Here is a 23,682-nt window from a genome sequence, read left to right on the forward strand (position 1 = left end):
ATAACTTCCCAATACCCATCACCTATGTTAGACAGTGAGCTTCTACTCTAAACCAATCTAAAAATGCCAACATCACCCAGAAGATGGAGGCTAGGAAGAAGGAAGAAGGACAAGGCATGCCCAAATTTCTCCATCTTGGGACCCAGAGCCCCATTCTAAAAACCTCAAAAATCTATTTTTCACCCTGTGATGAATTCACTATCATTCTACTTAAACTTTCATGGTTTGTAAATCCTCATATAAGGTTGGTAATTTTTTCCATGGGTCAAGATCAAAGGCACAGGGGTCTTGTGCTGTGTGCCAAGGTCTCTGAGCCCCCTGGGCAGGGGCTGGAGCCCTCCAGGGCAGCCAGAGGAATTCCCTGGGTTCCGACGGGCTGGGGTGCAGAGAACAGGGTCAGCCTGTCCAGGCTGTGGGACAGCAAGGGCAGAACCTCTGGGGAGCTGATGAGGCACAGGAGGTGGCCAGGAAATGATGAGGCACAGGAGGTGGTGGCCATACTCACTCTTTGGCCAATGAGACCTTGCTCTCCAGGGATCCCCAGCTGGCCAGGATCACCCTAAAAGGAAGGAAGCACAGACAGGGACACAAGCTGTTTTTACTGACACCGAGGGAGCGTGAAGTACTTCCCACTGCACTCCTAATTTTGTCTATTTCTTTCATTCTCCCACACAAACACCTTCAGCTGAGGTTTCAAAGGGGGCTCAAAGGCCCAGCACAGGGGCAGCAAAGAAGGACACATCTCACAGGCTCTGTTTCAATGATGCAAACGTGGACAGGACAGGGTCTGAGCTGCTTGAAGCTGCAGATCCAGAAGGAATTTTTGGCATGGTCCTTCACAGACAAGCAGCAGGGTGGGTGCAATGTGGTGTGGTGGCAGACATGGCCAGAGTGAGGGAGGAAAAAACCCAACAGCTCTTTTAGACCCAGTTCCAGAAGAACCAGAATCTTTGATAGCAGTTACATGAGTGAACAGAAGGAGCTGGCAAACAAGTGGATCTTGCCAATGTGGCACTGGGGTAGGATGGCCATGGGGCAGCTCTGTCCCAGGTGTGCCCATCCAAGCCACCTGCTCTGCATGGAGGAGAGCTCAGGAAATGCAGAACATTCAAGGGAAAAAGTTTGAGATATCCATAAACCATAAATTCCATTACCATAATAACCATAAACTCAAGGGAAAAAGGTTTGAGATATCCATAAAAGCCATAAATTCCATAACCATGATAACCATAAATTCCATAACCACAATATCTGTAAATTCCATAACCACAATATCTGTAAATTCCATAACCATAATAACCATAAATTCCATAACCATAATATCCATAAACTCAAGGGAAAAAAGTTTGAGATATCCATGAACCTCATCCCCCGGCAAACTGCTCTGCACAGACCAGTCTTGGTCCAGCTCCTTCCAGCTTGGAGAGGAGCAACTTCCCAGCGAGGCCAGCAGGTCAGGGGGTGTCTGTGCAAATCATCATGTCCTGCTCCAAGGAGGGCCAGCCAGGAGCACTGGAGCTGAAACACTCCTGCAGTGTCAGGATGCCAAAGGCACAGTAGCTCCAGTGAAGTGTCAGAAGGTTTGCCAAGGAAAACATGGCAAGGGATGGGCAGGGGGGTGGGAGGGAAGAGCAGCACAGAGGAAATTGCATTTAATCCCCACATAGAGTTTGTTCAAAAGCTCTGCTCACACGAGCAAATGCTCAGAGCGAGTGGGTTAGGATGAAATAAAACCCTCTCTGAGCAGCCCAGCATTGGGATTTTACTCAAACAAAGAGATGGCTTTTATGTGGACAAGAAGGTGCATTCATGGTCTGCAGCAGGGCACCCTTCCCCCTTAACCAGAGGAGCTCAGTCCCCAGAGAGCGGAGCCTTGGAAACTGTGGCAAGACCTTGTCTGAGGGTATTTTTAAGTCTGAGACCTTCCTAAGACCCTTCTGGTTTTGAATTAGAGGCTGCCTGGACCTCTGAGTCTCAAGGACTCCTCTCTCCATTGAGATTTTGGATCTGCAAAGATCCAAAGATCTTCATTTTGCAAAGATCCAAAGAGCTTCATTTCCCAGGCCCTTCACAGCTCTTGAGGCACAAGATCCCTGGGATGGGGCATTGACAGCCTCTCCCTCAGGATGGGGCTGAGGAATTTGTAAAAATGGCTAAAATTAACCCAGTTTTAGGTTTTTTAAACTTTATCTTTTATGGAATGCACTATCTATCTGCTTTGGCTGCTGGAGGGTAAACCTGCAATGTCACTCAGTCTTTCAGGAACAGAAGTTACCATTTATCTCCCCAGTTTGACAGAGAAACCACACTCAGGGTTTTTCTTACCTTCATGCCAGGTTCACCTGCAAGACCAGGTTGTCCCATTGAGCCTGGCGGTCCCTGGGAACAAAAAAAAAACCCCAACAAGATAATGAAAAAACCCATTGTAACAAAGCAGAAAGCAAGATCAAAGACATAACTCCTTTAGCAGAGCACTCCTGGGACAGCCAAGCCCTGGTTGCAATGCAATTACCTCCCTGGAGCTGGCCCGGGGTCCAGAGCATCAAAGAGGCCCCTGGTGCCTGGGAGGGCTCTGATCAGCTCTCACACCTCCCCTCTGCCCAGCCTCCTCTGCCAAGCACCTTCCTCTGCTCCTTGCAGTCCCTCTGCTCTCTAAGGTTAGCAACCCCAGCAGGGAGCAGCGCTGGAACCAGCTGGGGTGGAAGGGAAAAGGTCCAGAATTGGGTTTGGGAGCTCTTTGCAAGGGTCCAGCAGGCTGGGCTGGCACAGGAATGTTTGGCTGTGCTTTTGCTCTTGCTCTCTGCAGCTCCACTCTCCATTCCCACCTGTGTGAGCACATCCTCAGCTCCAACAGGCTCCTCCTGATGAGGGGAAAGCTGCCCCACATCTTCCAGCTGAGCCTTTGCCCCCCTTCCCAGAGAGGCAGGGGCACCATGGTGCTGCTGCTAAAGGGAGCTGAGGGCAGCAAGGTGACACTGAGCCCTCCAGCACAAATTTTGGCCAGATTAGCCTTGACATCCATCAGCCAGCTGTCTCTGGCTGTACAGGGCCAGAAGATATTCAAAGGCCAACACCTGGGCTCAGACCAGAAATCCACAGCCCAGGCTGGACGGGCTGAGAGAAAGTTTCACCCTCTCGTGTGGGCACAGACACTGGTAGAGGGGTTTGGCACCCCTCAAAGAGCCAAAAATGAGTGCTTGACCTGGAAAAAGATAGGAATTAAGATAGAAAGATGGAAGATGTGAGAATGACCTTGCAAACTGTTCTCATTGAGTCCGGCTCCATGTGCAGCCCCTGACAGAGGGGTCACAGTCATTCACTATCTTTAGTCCCAAGATCTGTTGGGAGCTTTCATCCTTGTACATTTGCTCCTACCTCTGAGAAGCGTGGGGAATGAGAGTCTGTGAAACCAGCCCAAAGATGGGACAGTAAAGCTTCTCTTTAAAGGATTTGAGTGGTTTATTTACTTATGATATTTGCATTCCAGACAACAATCTCCCTTCTCTTTACAGTTGGGAATAAAGGAAAAAAGAGCACATAGTCAAGGGAGCTACCCAGGGAATAAAGCCAGTTCCTGGCTTGCTGAAAAGGATTCAAGCAGAGGAGGGAGCAGGGTGTGTGTTGGGTTTGTGAACAAACGCTCGTGTCACGCAATGAGAAAATTCAAGCTCCAATGAAAGCAAAAATCCTGCTTTGGTTTCTCCAGAGGTGCCAGTGCAGAGAAAGGCTCCTGGAAGAGTTACAGATTTGAATGAAGGTCTGTACTTTCTTGGTTGGCAGCATCCAGAGTGGCTCAGCAGCAGCTTTCCAGCTCCCCAGTGTGGTTTACCATGCTGAGAGCTCACTCCATCCAGTCCAGCAGCCATGAGAATGGAAACTTTCATGACTCACACACTTTGCATAGACTGCATTCAAAGGCACCTCCACGTCTGTGCTACAGCTCAGGACCTACAGAAAGGAGCTGTGCAAGGGGCACTGGCACACGGGATAAAAGAGCCAAGACTGTATTATTTTAAGAGGAGTAAAATAAAGCCAAAAATGCAGGGGAGTTGGGGGAAACCAAGGAGGCATCCCCTGCACTCCTCTGGAGCAGTGTTTGGCAGCTGCTGGTCGGTTTTGGTGTGTTTGTGTCAGTGCTTCATGGCAACCCCAGCCCAGCAGCACCGTCAGCAGCAAAGGCGTCGCTGTACTTCCTGCTGGGGCTGCCTTGGCCATCTGGGCAGACCTGTGTGTGTCAGAGAGGGAAGGACTGGCACTCAGCCTGAATTGTGCTTGTATTGGCTCCCTGACTCTGCCCGTTGGTGCAAAATGTTGGTCCCTGCCGTGGCCACCTTTGAAATGCATTTTCTGTTGGGAAGATGGGTCTGCACCTCCAGCAGCTGGGTGTCTGTGGACTGTGGTGGAAAGGGCGCTCAAATTCCTGATTTTCACTGTTGGTTTTGGAAGCTGACTGTCAGATTTCAGGGAAATCCTTCCTTGCAAGGTGTGGAGGGAAGTTCCCCTGCAGGGTCACTCCTCCCTCAGTCCTGCACTCCTGAGGGAAGGGGAAAGCAACAGCAGCAAAGCTCAGACCTACCTTCTGCCCCATTTCTCCCAAAGGCCCAGGTGGCCCCTGTGGTCCTTGGGGACCCTGCAAAATAGAGACACAAGGCTCTTTTCACACAAATGTTTTCATTCCTGAAGGGCCATCACTTCCATGGTCTGCAAGGCGAAACTCCAGTTCCCTCCCAGAGCTCAGAGGAGTTCTCACTGTGCAAGATTTGGCTAGAGGGGTGGAGAGGCCAGCAGTGGGTGTGCTGAGGCACCTTAACAGGCAAAGAGCTCAGAAGACCTTCCTGGCTCCCATCTAAAACAACTGCAGTGGCTAATCTGCAAGTGTCTGGTTTGCTCTCTCCCTTCACAGTCCAGCACTGCTGGCCCTCCTTGGGTCTGTCTGTCCCCAGTGACTCCCCCAAAGCTGTGGGTTCAGTTCTGACACCATCAGCCTCCCTCCTGCTCCTGCTTCCACTCCACCTACACTCCAACTCCTCCTGTTACATCTGACCCTGTCCCAGACCCAACCTTGCTTTTCTTTCCTACTTTCCCTTCCAAAATCCACCCCAGGCTGTATCCTACACTCTCCCTGGTAGATCCATGGCTCCCTTTGGCTTTCCAGGGGTCTGACCTTGTCTTTCCTTCTGGCTCCTAGGACTCTAGCCAAGTCTTTCCCATCTCTGACCACGCTGGAGTTGGCAAGGACAGAGAAGCTGGGAATGGGATAAGTGGTGGGAAGCGACAGACAAAGAAATGAAGTGTCTGTGTGCAAGGAAAGACAGATGGAGAGAGAGTGATAAGACACTTGCCGGGTCTCCTGGAGCCCCTTTTGCTCCTGGAGGTCCAGAAGGTCCTGGGACACCCTAGAAAAATTAAAAACACCAGGGTCAGCTCCAACCCAGCAGCAATTCAAATTCCTCAGCAGAAATTGCACCTCAAAAGTGCTCCAGTGACAGGAGGGGAGAGGTGGCCCTGCAAGTGCAAGATAGGGTCCAGATTCTTCCACCTGGACCAGGACTCAAGGACTTGAGGTTGTGAAAGGAAGCAGAAGGGATGGACACTTACTGGGAAGCCGCGTGCTCCAGTCTCCCCAGTCTCCCCCATCTTGCCCTGTGAACACACAGTTACAGCAGTTATCACCTGGGGATGTGCTGACACACCTGTGGTGCTCTGAGGACACGTGGCTGTCCCCAGGGCTGGCAGCTGTGGCTCTCCCAGAGGACATACCTGCAGCCCATCTGGGCCCACCCTGCCTGGCTCCCCTGCTCGGCCCTGCAAAACAAAGAGACAAAGACACATCCAGCAGGAGCACTGGATGTTGGTGGTGCTCTTCTGCCCCAGCCCATCTACTCTTGCATTTTTAAGCATCATCCCTTCCAGTTCCCTGCAGCTTTTGAGAAGCCAAATACCTGAGATCATGCCCCAGGGAACACCCAACCAGCTGGGAGTGTGGGCAAAGACCCCAATAGCAATGCTGGATAGATTTCACTCTGGTTGCAAGAGACTCATTCTTGCACGTTGATCCTCATGGAGCAATTGAACATCCCCGTTCCTGCAGGAGGATGTGACCTTGATCCTGCCCAGAGCATTTCTCAGCAGAGCTGGGAGCAGCCTTGGCACTCACCTTGACGCCTCGCGGCCCTGGCTCGCCCACGGGGCCATCAGGCCCTCTGGCACCCTAGGAGGAGGCAAAAGAGAGGCAAAAATAAGGACACAGAGGATATGGCTCACTGGAAAATCCAGCTGTCACTTTAGCCTTGGCCACCAGAACAGTCCATGAGATCAATCCTGGCTTAGCCAATTTATACCTGCTTGGGTTGAGCACAGCAGCTCAGAGCCCAGCACTAAAAGGATTCTTTCTGTGTTTTGTTGCCTCATTTCTCACTGTTACCAGCACACAGCACTTTTGATTCCTGTTAAACCAACTACCAACCACTAACCCAAGCCAGAGGAGAAAAGCAGGCCAGGAACAAGCTTATTTTCAGACAATGGTTACATGACAACAGTTTTGCAGCGCACAGACAAACTTGCAGTTCCAGCCTCATTGACAGCAAACCTTTTCCTTCCTAGAAACCTTGCTTTTCCAACACCTTTGCCCTTAACCCTTGCCACACCACACTGTCACATGGTCACAGTGTGGTATAGAGGTGCACAAGCCCCAGTACCTTCACATTGGGCCCCAAATTCCTCCCAAAGAGAAAGGTGTATTTGCTGGCAGCTGAACTCCAAGCCCTCAGCTACAGCTGGGTGATATTTAAAGATCTGGCTGCTGTTAAGGACCAGGCAGGTGCTCATGCATATGGAGGTGGGGAGGGTCTGGTGCCATGCCTGGCCTCTGTTCCTGGCTGTGGGAGAGTGAGGTGGGCACAGGGGCCTCGGGAGGTGTGTGGGACACACACCCTGCTGCAAATGAGCAGGTGTGAGTAGCTAAAATCAAACAGTTCATGGTACAGCTTGGGCATCACTGAGGAAGGTGCATCCTTGCTCTTTTAGAGGGTTCCAAGTGGGGAGAGCCCTGGGAAGAGGATAAGGATATGATCAGAGAATCAAAGAAAAAATAGTTTGGGTTGAAAGGGACTTTAAAGACCATCTATCTTTCAGGAAAGCTCAGCACACAACCCTCTGCACCATTTGAGCCCCAGAGACCAGTGTGTCACACACACAGAGAATAAAGAGCCACAGTGAAAGGAAATAAAAGACTTAAAAAAGGCTGTGTGAAGAGACTCTATGAACAGACATCATGTTCATAATCGGTTCATGAGCTCAGTTAGGACTCTTAGGCACTACTGCAGTATAAATAATAAATAAAAGCACAGAGCAGTGCTAGGACGTAGTGGTAAGAGGAATTCTGAGAGCTGGCCAATGCAGAAAGGGAAAACAGGAGCCAATGTGCTTAATCGGGATGCAAAGCCAGTGCCAAAAGTAATAACAGGGCTAGGGAGCCAGTGTGTTAGAAAAGCAACTCCAGGATGACAGGCAAAGAGAGAGACTCACAAAGAAAAGCAGTGTACAGCAGAAGTGTATAGGAACCCCAGCCAAATTATTACAGCAGACAAACATTGTCAATATAAAATAATGCAAAAACTCCTACTGAGCTTGGCAAAGCCCTGTGCTGCTCAGAGGAGCAGAGACTGAATAACCAAGAGCCTATATTGCACTGCCAGTATGGCACAGCTCTGAAGAACGCTCAGCGTGGCCTCCAGGACAGACAGACAGACAGAGGGCTGTGCCCCAGATGGGACCCCCACAACCAAAGGGGTGTTTCACAGCTGGGGCTGTGCTGCACAAATGTCACAGCACCTCTCACCAGCCCAGCACCCCAAGTGCTGTGGCTGATGCTGGCCCCTAGATCAGAGAGCAGTGAAGACCAAAAGTTTTATTAATCCATGTCCCTGTAAACCTCAAAGCACAATGACGAAGACCAGAAGGTCACTAAAAAGCTGGGCTACTGTCAGCTGGAGTCAGACAGTCCTGTTACTGTGGGGTGGTGGGAGAGCAGGGCCTGGAGGCATCTTGGAGCTGCCTGGGTGATGGGACACCCAGCAAACACCCAGACCTGCACTGGGAAGGGAGGAGGCAGCATGGGTGTGATGTTGGCACTCTGGGAAAGCACCCTCAACAAGCAAATGCTCATCCTCCCTGGAAAACAGACTGTTCCCCTCTTCTTTGAGCAGCCACTTGGATATTTTGTGCAATTACATCTCTACTGTCTGAGAGGATGTGGTGAGCTGCCAGTGAAGCAGAGGGAGAATGTGCAGAGGGCAAAGATTCCTTAGCTCAGGCCTGGAAGAGGGAACAGGGATCAGAAGCAAGAGGGACATGGAAATTACAGTGATGAGCCAGGTCAGAGTTGGGAAGGAAACTGGAATGAGTCTGGGCCCTCCAGACCCATCTTCTGTAGCCTGTCCTGCCCTGTCCAGCCCTTTGCCAGTGCAGGGGCTGCTCTGAGCCTGGTGGGGTTTGTTGGGTGCCCTCAGTGGTGGCTGTGGCTCTCACCAGGGCTGGCTGGGGAGGTGTTCACAGGATCCTCATCTCTTCCAGCAGAGCCCTGTCAGCAGCATGGCAGGATCTGCCAGGGCAATCTCCCTTCCCAGCAGTCACCTGCCTAATCCCACCACAGCACCTCTCATTGGCATCTGACCTGAAGAAGGAGAAAGTGACACTCTATTCTCAAATGCATGTGACAACTTCATCTTCTCCAGCCTCCTGAAACCTGGGATAAAGGCTTCCCCTGATCCACTCTGACAGGAAAAGTTACATTTAGTCAATTAGTTAAATTTTTAAAACTCTCTTTTACTGACAACACTGGCTGGAGATGAGTGAGCGAGGTGCTGGCAGCTCTCCAGGGAGCATCCCAAAGCCAAGAGCCTTAAGGCTCCTCAGAGGACTTCAAGGTGCCTTCCCCCTGCAGCCCTGGCAGCTTGGCCTTGCAGGTAGGGCTGAGCACAGCCCCTGGGCTCCCCTGAGACCCTCAGTGCAGGCCAGGACAGCATTTCAGCATTCCAGCATTTCCCTGTGCTGAGCCACACCCAGCAGTGCTATCAGAAACCCCAGGCTAAACAAGGGGCTCCCACAGTGCCTGGAGGTGACATCTCACACAGGAAGGCAGGGGAGCCCAGCTCCAGGCTCTGCCAGGCCAGGTGAGGCAATAGGGATATATCTGCTGCTGAGGCAGACAATGCTCCTGCAGAACTCAGCAAGGGGTTTCTGCAGAGCAGTGCTGCATTTCCTGCTGTTAAACACCTTCTCAGAGCTCAGACAGACAGTGAGCAGCCTCTCCAAAGCAGCATGAAGCTGCAGGCAGTAGCTCCTTTCCAGAAACCCAAAGCTCCTTCCTTACCCAGTTATCCAAATATTGATATTTTGCTATCACAGCCTGGCCAAACAAAAAAGCAAGCAGATGCCTTGAGTGAAGCCAAAGGGAGACATCCCTGGCCATGGATCTGGAAAAGAGCTTTTCCTCAAACACTTCTAAGGCTTTCTCAGTCAACCAGAAAGATCCCTGGAAGCAGAACAATACCCTCCACTTCTCCATGAACAACAACTCAGCTGGGCTTGGAAAGGCAAATATTTTCAGGTTTGCTTAGATAACACCACTTTACAAATGCCTGGCATTTATAAATCCCTGCAGTTGCTGATGCTGGAGACGACTGGGTCCATGTGGCAGAGGCAGCAATTCCTTCCCTCTGGCGTGGAGCAGCAAAGGGCCTGGAGTGCAGGTGTGCTCCCCTTGTCTTGGATTTACAGGAGTGGATGGATGAATGGCACAGTGGAAAAGAGAAATGGGCTTTGGGATTTGAAAAGCTGCCCTGTATCACCTGAGCCAGAACCCAGCAGTGAGAGGATATAATTCTAGAAATATTGGCAGGCACCCTGGCCAGGAGAACAGGGCAGGGTGAGGCACAGCAGGATTTCAGGTGCAGCTTTGTAATGTGGGTTACAAAATCATGGCTCTGGTTGATATTCAGCCTTTCATAGAGACTCCCAGTCTATTTGATGACATTATCCTTAGGAGACCACACATTTTCCTGCTGTGAGGAGCAGAAATGTGCTTTAGGATTTAAATGACATAGGGTGAGGGGCTTGCTGGACCAACTGCCTCCAAATTTAAACCCTGATTTGGCTAAATAATTAGGTTTAAGCATGTACATAGCTGCCATTAGCTGGTTGTTAAGCACATGTCCAAGTGTTACACTGAGTACAGATGAAGGGAAATGAGCCTGGGCTCACATGTCCAAGTTTCTTCTCCTTAGGGAAGACTAGAAAGGAAATAACATTTGAGGAAGATTGCTCAGTATCAGTTTGGTGGAATAAACAAAGACTTGTGAAGGAACAATAGCTCTGTCAGGACTAAAAAGAAGGTTACAATTTCTAAAAAGCTTTTCTTTCTACAACATACATATCTTGACACTGTGAAAGCTATCACAACATAAATGCAGACCCCAAAAATCTCCATTGTTCCTAACAATCAAAACCATATTTGCTATTTATGTTTCCTTCAAAAGCAGAATAACTTTAATGAAGCATCCACAAACAGAGCTCATGGAATCCACAAACATCTGGCAGGGGCTGCATTCATGTTTCCACTCTGAATTGAATTACATCCCTTCTGCAAGCTGGGATAGACAGAGGGTAATGGGTGAAATTACAGCTGGGGGATCATTTCCCCATCCTGAGTAAAGCAAGAGCTGGAATCACAGGAGCAAGTAGGCAAACATAGGATACTGTGTGCCTGGAATATCTTCTAAGAGTATGAAGAGAAGGAAAATGTGAATGAGACAGATTTGAACCAGAAATCCTCCAGGCAGGAGATCTGCTGGTTCTTACAGTACTGACTTCCCTACATCACATCCACTGAAATCTGTAGAATTCCACAGCAAAGCCCAGGTTTGTCCTTCCTGCTGGGGATCTCAGACGTGCATCTCTCTGCCTCACAAATTCTGCATGGATGAAATCACTGCAGTGCTCAAACAGCACCAGATCTCCACCAGAGCCCAGCCCAGCGATGGGAGCTGAGAGCAGAAGCACCAGCAGCAGATCCAGAGGCTCAGTCCTTGCTGGTAGAGCTTTAGGCAGAGTTTTACCCAATACTGGTGTCCTTAGGGCAAGACCAACTCCTTAATGCTCCCTTTTCCCCAGGCACTGCCTCCTTTCTGCCTCAATGCTCTGCACATCCAGAGGTGATTTCTGCAGGCACTGCAGCCTGTCAGGGTACAGCAGCCACTGCTGCATTCCTGTTTGCAGGGCTGGGATGCACTTTGAGGTCTGGCTCTCTCTGTGGAGGCATCTCCAGAGGGAGGGAGTGGCACAGGACCTGCTGGGCTGAACATCTGGAGGGGAAGTGTAAAGCCAGGCCATGCAGCTGAAGGTCTCTGCTGCAGGATGTGCCATTCTGAGCATGGGCAGTGCTGGTGGCAGCTGATGTTCCACAGGAATTCCCTGGAGGGTTTGACACCAGGCAACCTCCTGTCTTGGGAGCTGAATCCAGCTGTCCTTGTGGGCTGAGGAATTGAGGCCAGCATGGATGTCAGAAGCTGAAGGTGGTTTAAGTGAGGGAACCTTGGACAACCCCAGAGCCAGATACTGCAGTGCCTGTGCCTGCCTGCTGGAAGGAGAAGCTCAGGGGCAGGGATGGATCTCTGGCTGGCAGCTGGGAGGAGGCAGCTCCTGGACTCCTTCTCTGTCATTGCAAACATTAAAGGCACTGGCAGAACCACCTGATCCCCTGAGAGGACCCACCTCTCCCAGAGCCTTCACATTCACAGCCTGGATCCATCGGAAGGTGTTTCCTGTTCAGCCCTGGGCTGCAGTTTTACCTTGGGGTATTTTCCACCATCCATTCAGAGCCTGCCATGAAGGAACACCTCCAGTTTCTCATCCAACATGATCATGGATGTCCCAGACTGCCCAGGTAATCCTGCTGGGCAGCGCAGGGGAACCACACTCCCTTTGCAAGGGGATCTGGGGAGGGAACTCCATGGGCCTTCCCACCAAGGAGCACAGAGGAATGGGAGCTTTTCCTTAAAAGATGAACCCTGATAAACATCTGCCAAGCTTGGATGTAACTGGCACCCTTCTAGATGTGATTTTAAAGTTTAGAGCAGTTCCAGAGTACATAACTCCGTGGTTACAAAGCTTCCTAGCTGGTTATTCCATTTTCTTTTGCTATTTGAAGAATAGCACAGAAATAGTCCCAGCTATTTGAAGAAAACATTCACTCTGGCATAGGGAAACACAAAATTGTTGGCTGTCCTGAATCCCCCAAGCAGAAGTTGCAGGAGAAGCAGAGAGTGGGAGTAGGTAAAATGTATAGTTTACTCCAGTGTATGCTTTTGAAAATGAAACATGGAAACAGATCCTTGGAGGGAGAAATGCAAAATATGTTGTTGTTGGGGCCTTCAGCAGAACTCATGTGTGCTTGCTATTAATACTTTGTAAAGCAGCTGGACAAGGAAAAACAACCCAAAGCAGGGATGCTGCTGCAATAAATATCCAACTGGAGAGGAAAGACTGAAGAGCTCAGTGGGATGGGGGCTGGATGTCACAGGCAGGAAAACAAGCAGCTTTGGCAGGTCTGGAGGTCACTGTCCTGACAGCTGTCACCCAGACACAGCAGGGAGAGCCACACAGGAACTGACTCTGGGTGTCTGTGAGCTCTTTATGGAGGGAAATGTGAACTCACAGCACTGCCAGGGGTGCCAGGCACTGGCACCCAGCACAAGGCTGGGGCTGCTCTTGCCAGGAGGATGAGGAGTGACCTGTGCTCACAGGGTGGTACTGTGAGGTGTGTACACATCAAATCAGGGCTGGAAAAGCCCTTAGAAAGGTACAGAACATGTTTATAATTTGATCTACTGACAATGCAAGGCACACCTTCCTCACAAGCCTGTGGAGCCCTGCTGGGAGGTGTCAGTCCTGTGGGACTGGAGGGGAACACAAGGGTAGAACAGCCCAGCTCTATTTCTGTCAGACTTGTCTCTCAATTCTATGTCATGACATAACATTTCCTCCTTCATCTGCCTCTGGTTATTTCACAGCATTTCATATCTCAGCTACTTTTTCTCCCACAGCATCAAAGGCATCTTTTCTGCTTTTCTACCATTACCTTTCCCACAATTTCAGACAACTAAATCCTCATCATCCTCACCAGAAGCATCCATAAACTGTGTTTTGACATGGCAGGTAGCTGGAAAAGACAGTCTGGACCACTTCCATGATAACCTCTACTCTGGGCACCCCTCTGCCCTTACACATCCTTTGCATGCACTTTCCTGGTAAGATTTGTTCAAGGACCTTTATGTGCAGCAGAAACGTGTTTGTGGAGGTGCTGCCCAACTTCTGCTCATCTTCACACCCCCAGACCAAACCAGATTTAATAGATTATTTTAGATTATTTTTCCAGTATCTGGAAGAGGAGAGGGATGACAGCTCAGTGCTTACCCTGCGACCCTTCATCCCTCGGACCCCTGGTGCACCCCGAGCTCCTGCTGGACCCTGCAAGGGGAAAAGGACACAAAATGAGGAAGGCAGCAGCTTTGGTAGGACCCTACATCCCTATGTGATCTGCAGGGGCCTCAGATGCAGACCCTTGACCAGCAGATTGGTTCGTTAAACACTTGCTAAAAAACATCACCATTTTTACTTGCCTATAAATGGCTTTTTTTTTTGTGTGTGTGTGTGTGTGACAGATTGTCTTTGGATTGTGAACATTTAGGCCAAAGACCCTGGCTGAGTTTTGCATGCTTAATGACCTGCAGGCTGTTATCTGTGTCAGTGGTGTGATGTGAAGTTGAACATCCAGAATCCTCTCTGAATCTATTAAAAGCAGCTGTTTCTCAGCATCTGTTCAAAAATAATAATAATAATAACCAGGATCTGGTTTTTAGATGTCCAAATACAAAATCAGACACCTCATCTTGGGTATCCAAGTTTGATCTTTTCAGCCAAATACTGATTTTATCTTTAAGTAACTGTTGCCCTGTTAATGCTGCATAAATATTGATATTGGCAGCTAGATACTAATTTAATGTGAACTGTTGGTGTTGTGGATGATCCTGTTCTTACAGTTACAGAAGGATTTCAGGTTTTCTTTTAATCTGGATTTGTACACACATGATTCATTAAGGTGCATACAGAAAATGCAGAAAGCCAGGTTTTTTCCCTGCTAGAATATTTATCAGAGTGAAAAATAATAAAGGATATATTTATTTAACAGTACTAAATTTTGTATCACAGCTTTTTAACCTGATATTAAAGTTAGTGCCTTTTTGCTGTCAGAAAAGAAAACCTCAAAATGACACATTCACTCCTTGCTCTCAAATATTCCACATCAAATTTGGCTGTTTACATGTTAATAGCTTTTACCAACTGTCAGCCCTGCAAACTCCACCACAGATCAGAACAGAATTGGACAGTGATCTTCCTACTGCTCCTACAACTGCCATTTATGAGGATTTTGCTTTTGTGCACGGCATGTAAGTTCAGGATACAAATGCTGAGCTGTTCTCACCCAGGATGGAAAAGGCAGTTGACTGTAACTGTGTTTGTGCTCACAGAACATCTCAGCTGGGGTAGTGAGGACAGTGGTGACTGGCACAGGCAGGGCATGTGGCAGAGGCCTGTTTTATAGAGATTTTTATGATAACCATGTACTGAAATGAAATCCTTAGCTGGTATTTGGAATCTCCTCTGGAAGTCTCAGCCTATCCCAAACAGCTTATGAAAGTACAAGGACAGAGACATTCATTGTGCTGGCAAACGTTGAGGGAATAGCTAGATACCCTGCTGGAATTCCAGTGAACTGTTTAGGAGAACATAAGTGACCTTTAATATTCCTATATATACACATTATTTCCAAAACTGTATACAAACAGAAGAGATGCACCATAATGGTGAGCAAGGAGAGGAAAAAGGAATTCACAAGCTTCAGGAAGCTGACACCAAGGGCAAAGTTTCCTACCATTGAGTTTGCTCCCCATTTCCAGTCATCTTTTGTTGAATTAATCAGCCACCACTGCTAAGGCTCATTCAAAGATTTTAACAGTTTAGGACAAATAACAACTGCATGCCTCAGGTCTGGCTTGAAAGGCAAGTAAGGAATGTTTGGTGGAAAAACAGCTGGAGTTAATGAGTGGGGATTTGATATTAGGAGATTATTTGATTTACTGGCTCTGTGGGGAAGTTTGGCTTATTGAATTATGACTTTTTAAAATGCATTTGTGGAGCAAACATTTTGCTTGGATGAACTTGTTATTTGCCTGGAGGAGAAGAGGGAACTGAAGGAAGCAGAAGGACCTGGGGACAGCCTCCGCTCCCAGAGCTTTGCTGCGAGGTTTTGGTATCTCCACCTGCATCTGATGCCTCAGCTCTTTCTATTGTTATGCCCCAGTGGAGACAGACAAAATTTGGCTTCACTTGAAGGTACATTTAGCGGTGCATGGGATGGTGCTCAGGGCTGGAGCTCTCTGCCACAGCACAGAAACTGCCCTGGTCATGGGTGCTCACAGGCCTGGAGCAGGAGGGAGCCCAGAGCTCCAGTTGTCCCCAAATAATGTGGCAGCTAATGATGGGAATTGTTAAAAATGAGACATCTACAGATATGCAGCTGCCTCTAGGCTTCTGTCAACAAGTGCTGCCATGAGGGGCCACAGAGCAGCTCAGTGCTGGGGGCTGTGGGTGGCATTGTGCTGCTTTTATTGGAAGGACCTGGCTGGTGCCACATCCCTGCTCTCCAGGCAGAGATGGGTCACCCTGAGGTGCTGCTTGAGCTCAGATTTTCTCTTTTCCTCACCTCCACTCACTTGTTACTGCACAGTCAGTGCCCAGGCAGCAGCTGCCTGCAGCCAGTGCACCCAGAGCATCCTGGAGCTCCTGGCAGTGGCACAGCTGACCCTGATTTGGAGGCCACACCTTTGGCACTTCCTGGGCATTTCACTGCTGTGATCTTCCTCCCTGTTACCAGCACTGTGGGAATTCACAGACTGAGCAAAATCCATTCCCTGCACCCACCCAGGGCTGCCTTTTTGTTGGCTCCAGCAGCTCTTGTGCTGCTGGGAGAGCCCGAACTACATCTAAGGAACATCTGTGGGAAACTGGAGCCAGGCTGAAATCTGCCTCCATGGCCATGGCATGCTCCAGCCACAGCTGCAGTGTGCCAGATGAGCCTGTGCAGATGGAGGGTCTGTCTGGGGGAGCTGCTCTGCTGCTCCTCTCGTGCCAGCAGGGGCTTTGACCAGGCAGGACGGTCACACTGCGTGCCATGGTCACTGTGATAAATCCCCGTGATAAATCACTGTGATACATCACTATATCACATATCACCACACTGCCAACCATTCCCAGCACAGAACACCTTGAACTAGGGAGCTTGTGTCCTGCCAAAAGATTGAGGCTGGATTGTGACTTTTGCATCCCTCCTTAGGAGTACAAAATTTTGAATTAAGCACTGTGCTTTTTTTGTGTCTCTTTCCATGTTGCTCCTCCCCATGTCCCATCCCTCTCCCCATATCTCTGGTCTGTATCAAACTCAAATAAACTGGAATACAGTTGCTGGACTTAGCCCATGCATGCCCAGGATGTGGTGTTACAAGGTGGTGATAGCCTTTACTTACTGTTGGTCCAGGGATCCCAGGAAAACCCACTGCTCCTGGCATCCCAGGGTGCCCCTAAAAGGGAAGGAAGAAGAACATGCCTGCTGTGAATGTCCACAATCTGCACAGACCTTCTTCCTCCCAGTGGGAAGACAGGAAAAATGGCATTGCTGGCTGCTGGCAAGGTCAGGCAGAGCTGATATTTGTCAGGGTAAAATTGCTCAGGGGCAGAAGGAAATGGCCAGACTGCCACTAGCCCAGCTCCAACCCAGCCAGCGATATCAGCAGCAAGACTTTCTGAACAGCCCAGAAGAGAATGGGCTGAATTAATACAAAAATATGTCTTTGGGTCTTGTACTATGGTAGACAGGAAACAAGTGTCAGAGAAGACAAGATCCAGCTGAGGTCCCCACTGTGAAATTCCTAAATGCAGTCCCCTGAAAGGCAGAGCACAGCAAGGCACAGTGACTGTGCTGCCCAAGCATTTCCACCTGCCCTGGTCAGTTTGGACAGATCCTTGTTGGTGGGCACTGTCTGTTCTAGAGCCAGGATGGTTGGGAACAGGCAGTCCTTCAGCTCCTGGTCGTCTCCACTTGACAGAGCAGGCCCTCAGCTGATGGAGCCACAGAACACACCTCAAACTGCTGGGAAAACTGCTGGACTCAGCTGCTGGGGAGAGGCTGCACCTCAATATCCACTCAAATGCCCATTCCCATCCCCACAGACAGGGGAAGAAATTGCAGCTGTTGTCATGAAAGTCAAAGACAGGAGAAGCTGCACCCGTGGCTAGGACAGACAGAGAGGTGGCAGCAAGAGTGAGAGAATGCAGACTTACTCCTTACCATCGACCCCTTGACTCCTGGAGGGCCTGGGGGTCCCACTGGGCCACGGTCACCCTAGGAGAGAGACACAGGGAGAGTGATCTAGAGCAATGAAACAACTAAAAAAATCCACAAATTCATGTCTGTGCCATCAGCTTTCTACCAGAAATGCTTCCAGTATTACTCTCTTTCCATCCATCTCAGTAATGGAAGAATTGTAGGAATTAACTAATCCTCCACATCCCAAGAGAGGGGACTTTACTCTTGCCATCAAAAGCACCAAGGTGTGAAGGAAACAGGCACATCACCTTCAATTCCAAACAGTGCTAGGGCTGAACCCAAGGAAATCTCCAGCTCTGCCCACCCAAGGCAGGACATGGCTGTTCTGCAGTATCACAATCCCTACACATGCTGGCATTGTCAGAGCCAGGGATTTGAAGTCTGTTGTCACAAGGCCCTGCTGAGAGCAGGAATCCAGCTGGAAAAAAACAGAGATGCTGCCTGGTGCTTTCAGAGGAGACTGTGGATGTTTTGGGGTAACTCTTTGTCCTGTTGCTCTTACTGAGACCACAGTTCCAGCAACCACGACCTGGAGGTCTGATTTATGAGGGGCTTGGAGCTGGATGACTCCCCAGCCCACCCTAAAGATAGGATCCCTTCTAAAACAAGCAGTTAAAGAACTTAATGTACCAAAACATCCCTTATTCACTGCAAAAGTCTTCCTTATCCCCTCATGCAGCCCATCTCTCTTTCCATGAACAGGTCCCTGACCCAAAGGTAGGAGACAAGAGGGTCAAGCCCCACCAGCACCACCACAACCTGCTGATGTGAGGGGACATGAAGGTGTGGCTTTAGTGATGGGACATCAACAACTCCTTTGGGAGATGGTGACAATTCCCACACAACTGTCTGTAGTCTCCCTGCAGCCCCGGGGGTGCACTGGGAATTAGGTGTGTTAGGTTTGTATGCTCAGGGGGATGAGGAAGGAGGAATTAGCAAATGCTGCCAATTAGTTTATGCCCAAAATCTGACCTACCTTCCAACAGCAAAAAGTGTAAGGGGAAATATTTTCTGGGCTCTAAGGAGCTTATTAAAAACAAACCCCAGAGTTTGTGTTGTCACCAGCTGGCCCTTGTAAACCAACGTATGGATTTTTTTTTCCCTGAATGGATGGATTTTATTAAGTGTGTATTAACTGTATTGTTCTCTTTGATAATCTTTGGATTCTACTGGCTTCAGTCTTAACTTTTGCAGCTCTCAGGATGGAGATTGCTGACTCAGCTATGTCTAATGAAAGCATATTTCCCACTTCATTTAGCTCACAAGAGCGTAGTAAGCTGTAGGATACTATGCCAACTGGAGGCCTGGTTGAGGTTTTGATTTGATGATAGCTATTTCTGTCATCCCTAAATTTGTCCTGGTAGAGAAGCCTGATGGAAATCCCAGCTGTGCTGAGGATCTCCAAGGGCAGACTTTCAAAGGACATTCTGGGTTTGCCTTGACACTGATGTAACATCATCCCATTACAGAGCTGATCTGGAAGTTGAGGAGATTTCATGTGGTCAAGGCTTTGGCATGGAAGGCACAGGGACAAATGTGAACTTAATGGAATGGAGGAAAAGATCTTTCCTGCATGGCAAACACCTTATTCTTCATTCAATTCAGGGCTGCAGCTGCCAGTGAGACAGCTCACTCAGGCACCAATTTGCTGTGTAACCACCCTGGACACATCACTCTTTATTCCTCTGTTTTCTTTCTCTAAAACACAGCCCACATCATGTCACTCTTTTTAGTTCTTGTGAGCCTTGACAGCTTGGACTGAGACTGACTCTGCTACTGCCCCACCAGGGCTCACAGGACAGAAAGGCCTTTCCAAAGGCTGCTGTGGACAGACAATAAAATGGATCTGCAGCAAACACAGTATAACTGTCACAGAGTCTTTACATCATTACCCAGAGGACAGGGCTTGAAGCAATAAAAGTGAGAAAGAGAGCACTGATGTGTGGAATGCATCGTTTTATGCTCCTCGCTATCTTTACAGCCGCACTGTGAATAATTAAAGCACCAATGAAAACCAGCAGCGTGCGAGTGAGGTACAATGAGTGACACACATGATTTGTCTTTGGGAGCTGCCTCTGAATAAAAGTTTACACTCTAATAGAAAACAAATTAACGTCCTTTTACGTTTTTATGTGAAATAAAGTCCTTTTCATTCCCCTGGAAGAGGTTTGTGTCTGTAGTGTACACAAGAGGGCACCAGCCCTGAGTGTGCCCAAAGCATTCAGGGGCAGCCAGATGGGATGGTCCTCAACAGATAAAAAGGGAAATATTTGGACCAGCTCAGATGGGTGGCTGCACTCTTGTACACCTGAGAAATTGCTGAGACCTCGTGTTCCATGCAGGCTCAGCCCTGGTCCTGTGTGACCCCCCCTTAGCAACCCAGAGGACACCTCTGCAGCAATCTGTAACCTCAATCCCATGGACTCCTCCCATGACCAGCAACATAGGGCTGATGGATCTCTCGTTCCCATAAAAACCACAGCTGACTGTTAAATACAAATTCCCTGGCATATTATGAATGAGGAAAGCTAATTTTTCAAAGAATATTTGACAGCATCTCCCTGGAGGACAGCGCATGTTAATTCCTGAATGGGAAGTGGATGATTTTGGCCTGCTCCTAGTCTAGCTCAGACACCCTGGACGTGCTTCATTCCCAGCTGGGTGTTGCACTCACATCACAACTTAAATCTCCACAACCCTTCTCCCACCCCAGCCTCGCTATCCTGCAAAAATTACAACAATTTCATTGCAAGCAATCTTACCTTTTCTCCTGCTATTCCAGGCTCCCCCACCGGACCAATGAAACCCATGAGACCCTGAGGAAAGAGAAGAGCACAGCTAATTTTCAGTCTTTATTTGCTGAGAAAGTAAACAGTTCCTTTGGTCCACCTTGCTGGTTGCAATAGCACAGCATCCCTTGTCTAATGCTCAGTAATTCCTACTGGCTACCAGAGCGGATGGAGTTGCTCCCGGCCATGGGAATGTCTAACTCCACAGCTGGTTCTGCTTTAGGGGCCAGCTGGAACAGCAGCACCAGGATCTGCAAGAACCACAACACACAGAGCAGTGGATGAGAGAAGGAAGGAAGGCTGAGTCCATAGTGAGGCTTCGTTCTGTGAGCTTTCCCCAAAACAGCTTCCCCAGGAGCTCCTGGGCTGTGCAGAGACAGAGAGTCAGCATCATTTTAGCAGCTGGACTGGGTAGGCTTCTTCTGGGTTAATCCAAGCTGCCTCAGCCCTTTGTGCAGACTAATTTTGCCCTGGATAGTGTTGTGCTGGTGGGATGCCAGCAGGAAATAAAGGTTCCTGCAGCCAGAGAGGCCAGCAGGGCAGTGGATCTCGCACACCACTCAGAAACCATCTTGGAACAAACCTCCAGCCTAAGCTCAGGGTTTAACAATGTTCGGGATAACGAAGAGGCAAACAGAGCTGCTTTTAATTAGGAAGATGGAAACAGATGCAATCTCAAGAGAAGATTCCTGAGAATTAAGATAAAGCAACCTCCCTACCAGCTCCAGTGGTTTCTGGCTCTGGAAATGTAAGGGACTGTCCCCTCTGCCACTGCAGGCACTCGTCTCCTCTGTGCCATGGTGGAAATACCAATCAGCCATGGGATGACAGCTACAAACAGAAAAGCTCCACACATCCTGTAGGGGTGTCACCAGCCTTTCTGAAGTGGTCTTTGCTTTGAAATGGCCTTTGTGTCAGAAACTGAGGCAGTCCTGGAGCACAACATTGTCATTGTGGCCAGGCTGCATGAACCAGATCCCCACGGCAAGCAGAGCTGGACTCAGCACAGATTGCCCAGTGCAGGAATCAACTGGAGAGCAGAAAACTCTGCAACATCTGCCTATGCAAGGTTGCCACTGGGTGGCATTGCTGAAGGCTGCTGGATCAATTATCCTTCCAGCAAGACACAAGTGCAGGTACACAACCGCATCCAGTTCCTGAATTTTTCCAATAGCCCAAGGCCACGAAGACGGCAAATGTTATGGCAGAGAATGGCAAAGCAATGAGATGCAACAGGGAAATGCATTGCTAGGCAAAAATAGACAATAAAGAGAGAAAGGCTACATCTCGTTAATTTCTAATTTCTTGGAAAACCACAGAACTCTTTCTCCTGGGAATATGATCTTTAAGAAATTTCTGGTTCCCTAGGCCAGTTCCTGCAGAAGAGGGATCCCTGCTCTGCAGAAAGTGTTGGTCCCATTCAGAACAAGACTCTTTCAAACTCCCTTCCAAGGGGTGCTGCATATCCAAGCTCAGCTTGAAGGCCAATTTTCAGACCCACTGTCCATGGCAGCTTCCACCTTAAAAGCCTCTCAGGAATCTGGATCCTGAAGCCAGGTGTACTGGTGATGCTTCTCAAGCTGGCCTGCTGGTGCTTTGCAGAGGGGTTTGCAGGGATCTGAGCACACCAAGAGCCCCCAACACCCTCCTGAGACCCCCCCCTTGCTGTCACAGATGTGCTGCTTGTTATGGCAGCTTGTGCAGAAACCTGCTGGCATGGCCAACACTGCTCCTGCTGCACAGATGGGATGGAAGGGGAGCACAGCCAACATCTCAGCCCAAACCCAGGGGAAATTCTGCCTGCGCTGGTGCACTGTGGCACTGCACAGGGGAAGATGTCACTGCTCCCCACGTGAGAGGAGCATCCCATGGTTGTGAACGTGAGATGCAGGGCTGGGACCTTGTAGCTTCCAGCACAGTAGTCTGCAGTGTTTGCAGCCAGCACTGTCTGCTCTGGGCTAAATTAACCGACATTGCTGTGTCTGCAAGCAGACACAAATCGAGATAGATATGTCCATGCCAAATAAATCTCAGTAATTTATCAGGAGTATAAGGAAAAACAGGGGAAGATTGGGTAATGATGCTCTTCACTGGCCAAAATGGGATAGACACTAAAGGCGAGGAGATTTAGGTTTTAAGACAGAAAGATTTAGGTTTTAAGAACCAGAAGAGCTGCCAATGGCAAATATTTAATCAAAGCAAACACGAATTGTGGTCATTACACTAAAATGGCTGTGGCACAACATATTTTTCTCAGGTTCCCAGGGTTGAAAAGAGGGCCTGCACCAAGCAGGGCTCTGGGCAGTGTGTGTAATGATGCACGTGAAGTCCCAGCAGCAGTGGCTGCCCGGATAAAGGCCCACACTATAGAGGAAAGAATGTAAAACATTTATATTAGACAGGAGTTCAGCATGTCGCTCATGATTCAGTCTGCTGTACTCCCCAGCCAAGGGCACGGCGGAAAAGGGATGGAGATTGTTAAAAAGTTGCTGGGGGCTCGTGGAGGGGGGGAGCAAGGAAAGGAGGGGGGACTGGTGGGTTGTAATTCCTAACTCCTGTCTCGCTTTTCCCATTTATTGTCCAGCCCTGTCATAATTAAGCCCCCCTTCTTGGCTCCGCCAACAGAGAGCAAGTCAGCACTGAAGGCTTGCATAAATCAGAGCCCGTTTGGGAGGGAGAAGCAGCCCAGCATGAGCAGGGTCTCCCAGGGACGGGCCCGCTGGTGGCTCCCAGCGGGAACCGATGGCGGCCTCTGTGTTTGACTGGTTCACCAGAACTCAAAACAAAACAAACCAGGCACAAAGGGAAGGGACGGGAGGGAGTAAATGTACAATCCTCCCATTCAGATGAAAGAAAGGGAAAGTAAAACAGTAAATATCGCGGTTTATAGACAGGAGGACGCTCTGACCCGCAAAGAACAGCCATGTGGTTTAACCCTCTGTGCACCGGGCTCAGCCCGGCCCTGGGGCTGGGTTGGGTTTCCACCATCCTGGCAGTGAGGGGAGGGAAGGTGGAGAGGTGCTGTGGAAACACCACAGTGCCTGAAAATCCCTGACTGAGATGTCTGGAGGCCAGAGACGCCCTGGAGCAGAAGGTGAAGGGTTGGAAAGGAGCAGTGCTGACATGTGGGAAACACCAGTGCACTTCCCTGCTCCATTCTTGGTGACCCTCTTGACCCTGGCCAAGACAATCACGACGTCCCCATCTGCAAACCTGACATTAGAGCCCCTCTCCTTTGGAAGGGGAAAGACATGAAGGAGATGGTGCCATTGTCCTTTGACAAATGGTCTTAGAATACTGATATTGAGACATCATACTTAGACCTTAAAGGAGAAGAGAAGGGCGTTGGGTGCCCTTCCCAGCACAGAGTGATGGGTACATGGCTGACCC

General features: G+C 49.3%; 1 protein-coding gene across 5 annotated transcripts in view; it reads right to left on the reverse strand.

Moving 5' to 3' along the window:
* Nucleotides 1-23,682, reverse strand: part of LOC102035001 (collagen alpha-1(XXVII) chain) — a 146,847-nt gene that overhangs the window by 39,164 nt on the left and 84,001 nt on the right. For all 5 annotated transcript variants that reach the window (XR_004081746.1, XM_031057213.1, XM_031057210.1 and 2 more), the window contains 11 exons: nt 20,266-20,319; nt 17,465-17,518; nt 16,644-16,697; nt 13,474-13,527; nt 6,158-6,211; nt 5,761-5,805; nt 5,599-5,643; nt 5,343-5,396; nt 4,577-4,630; nt 2,326-2,379; nt 506-559 (listed from right to left, as the gene is read on the reverse strand). Coding sequence is in view for 4 of the 5 variants with exons in the window: in XM_031057213.1 (XP_030913073.1) it covers nt 506-559; nt 2,326-2,379; nt 4,577-4,630; nt 5,343-5,396; nt 5,599-5,643; nt 5,761-5,805; nt 6,158-6,211; nt 13,474-13,527; nt 16,644-16,697; nt 17,465-17,518; nt 20,266-20,319 (576 nt within the window). In the remaining variant the exon portion in view is untranslated. The remainder of the gene's footprint in view (nt 1-505; nt 560-2,325; nt 2,380-4,576; nt 4,631-5,342; nt 5,397-5,598; nt 5,644-5,760; nt 5,806-6,157; nt 6,212-13,473; nt 13,528-16,643; nt 16,698-17,464; nt 17,519-20,265; nt 20,320-23,682) is intronic.

Source organism: Geospiza fortis, unplaced genomic scaffold (genome assembly GCF_000277835.1).
Source record: "Geospiza fortis unplaced genomic scaffold, GeoFor_1.0 scaffold27, whole genome shotgun sequence".
In the NCBI taxonomy this organism is placed as follows: domain Eukaryota; kingdom Metazoa; phylum Chordata; class Aves; order Passeriformes; family Thraupidae; genus Geospiza; species Geospiza fortis.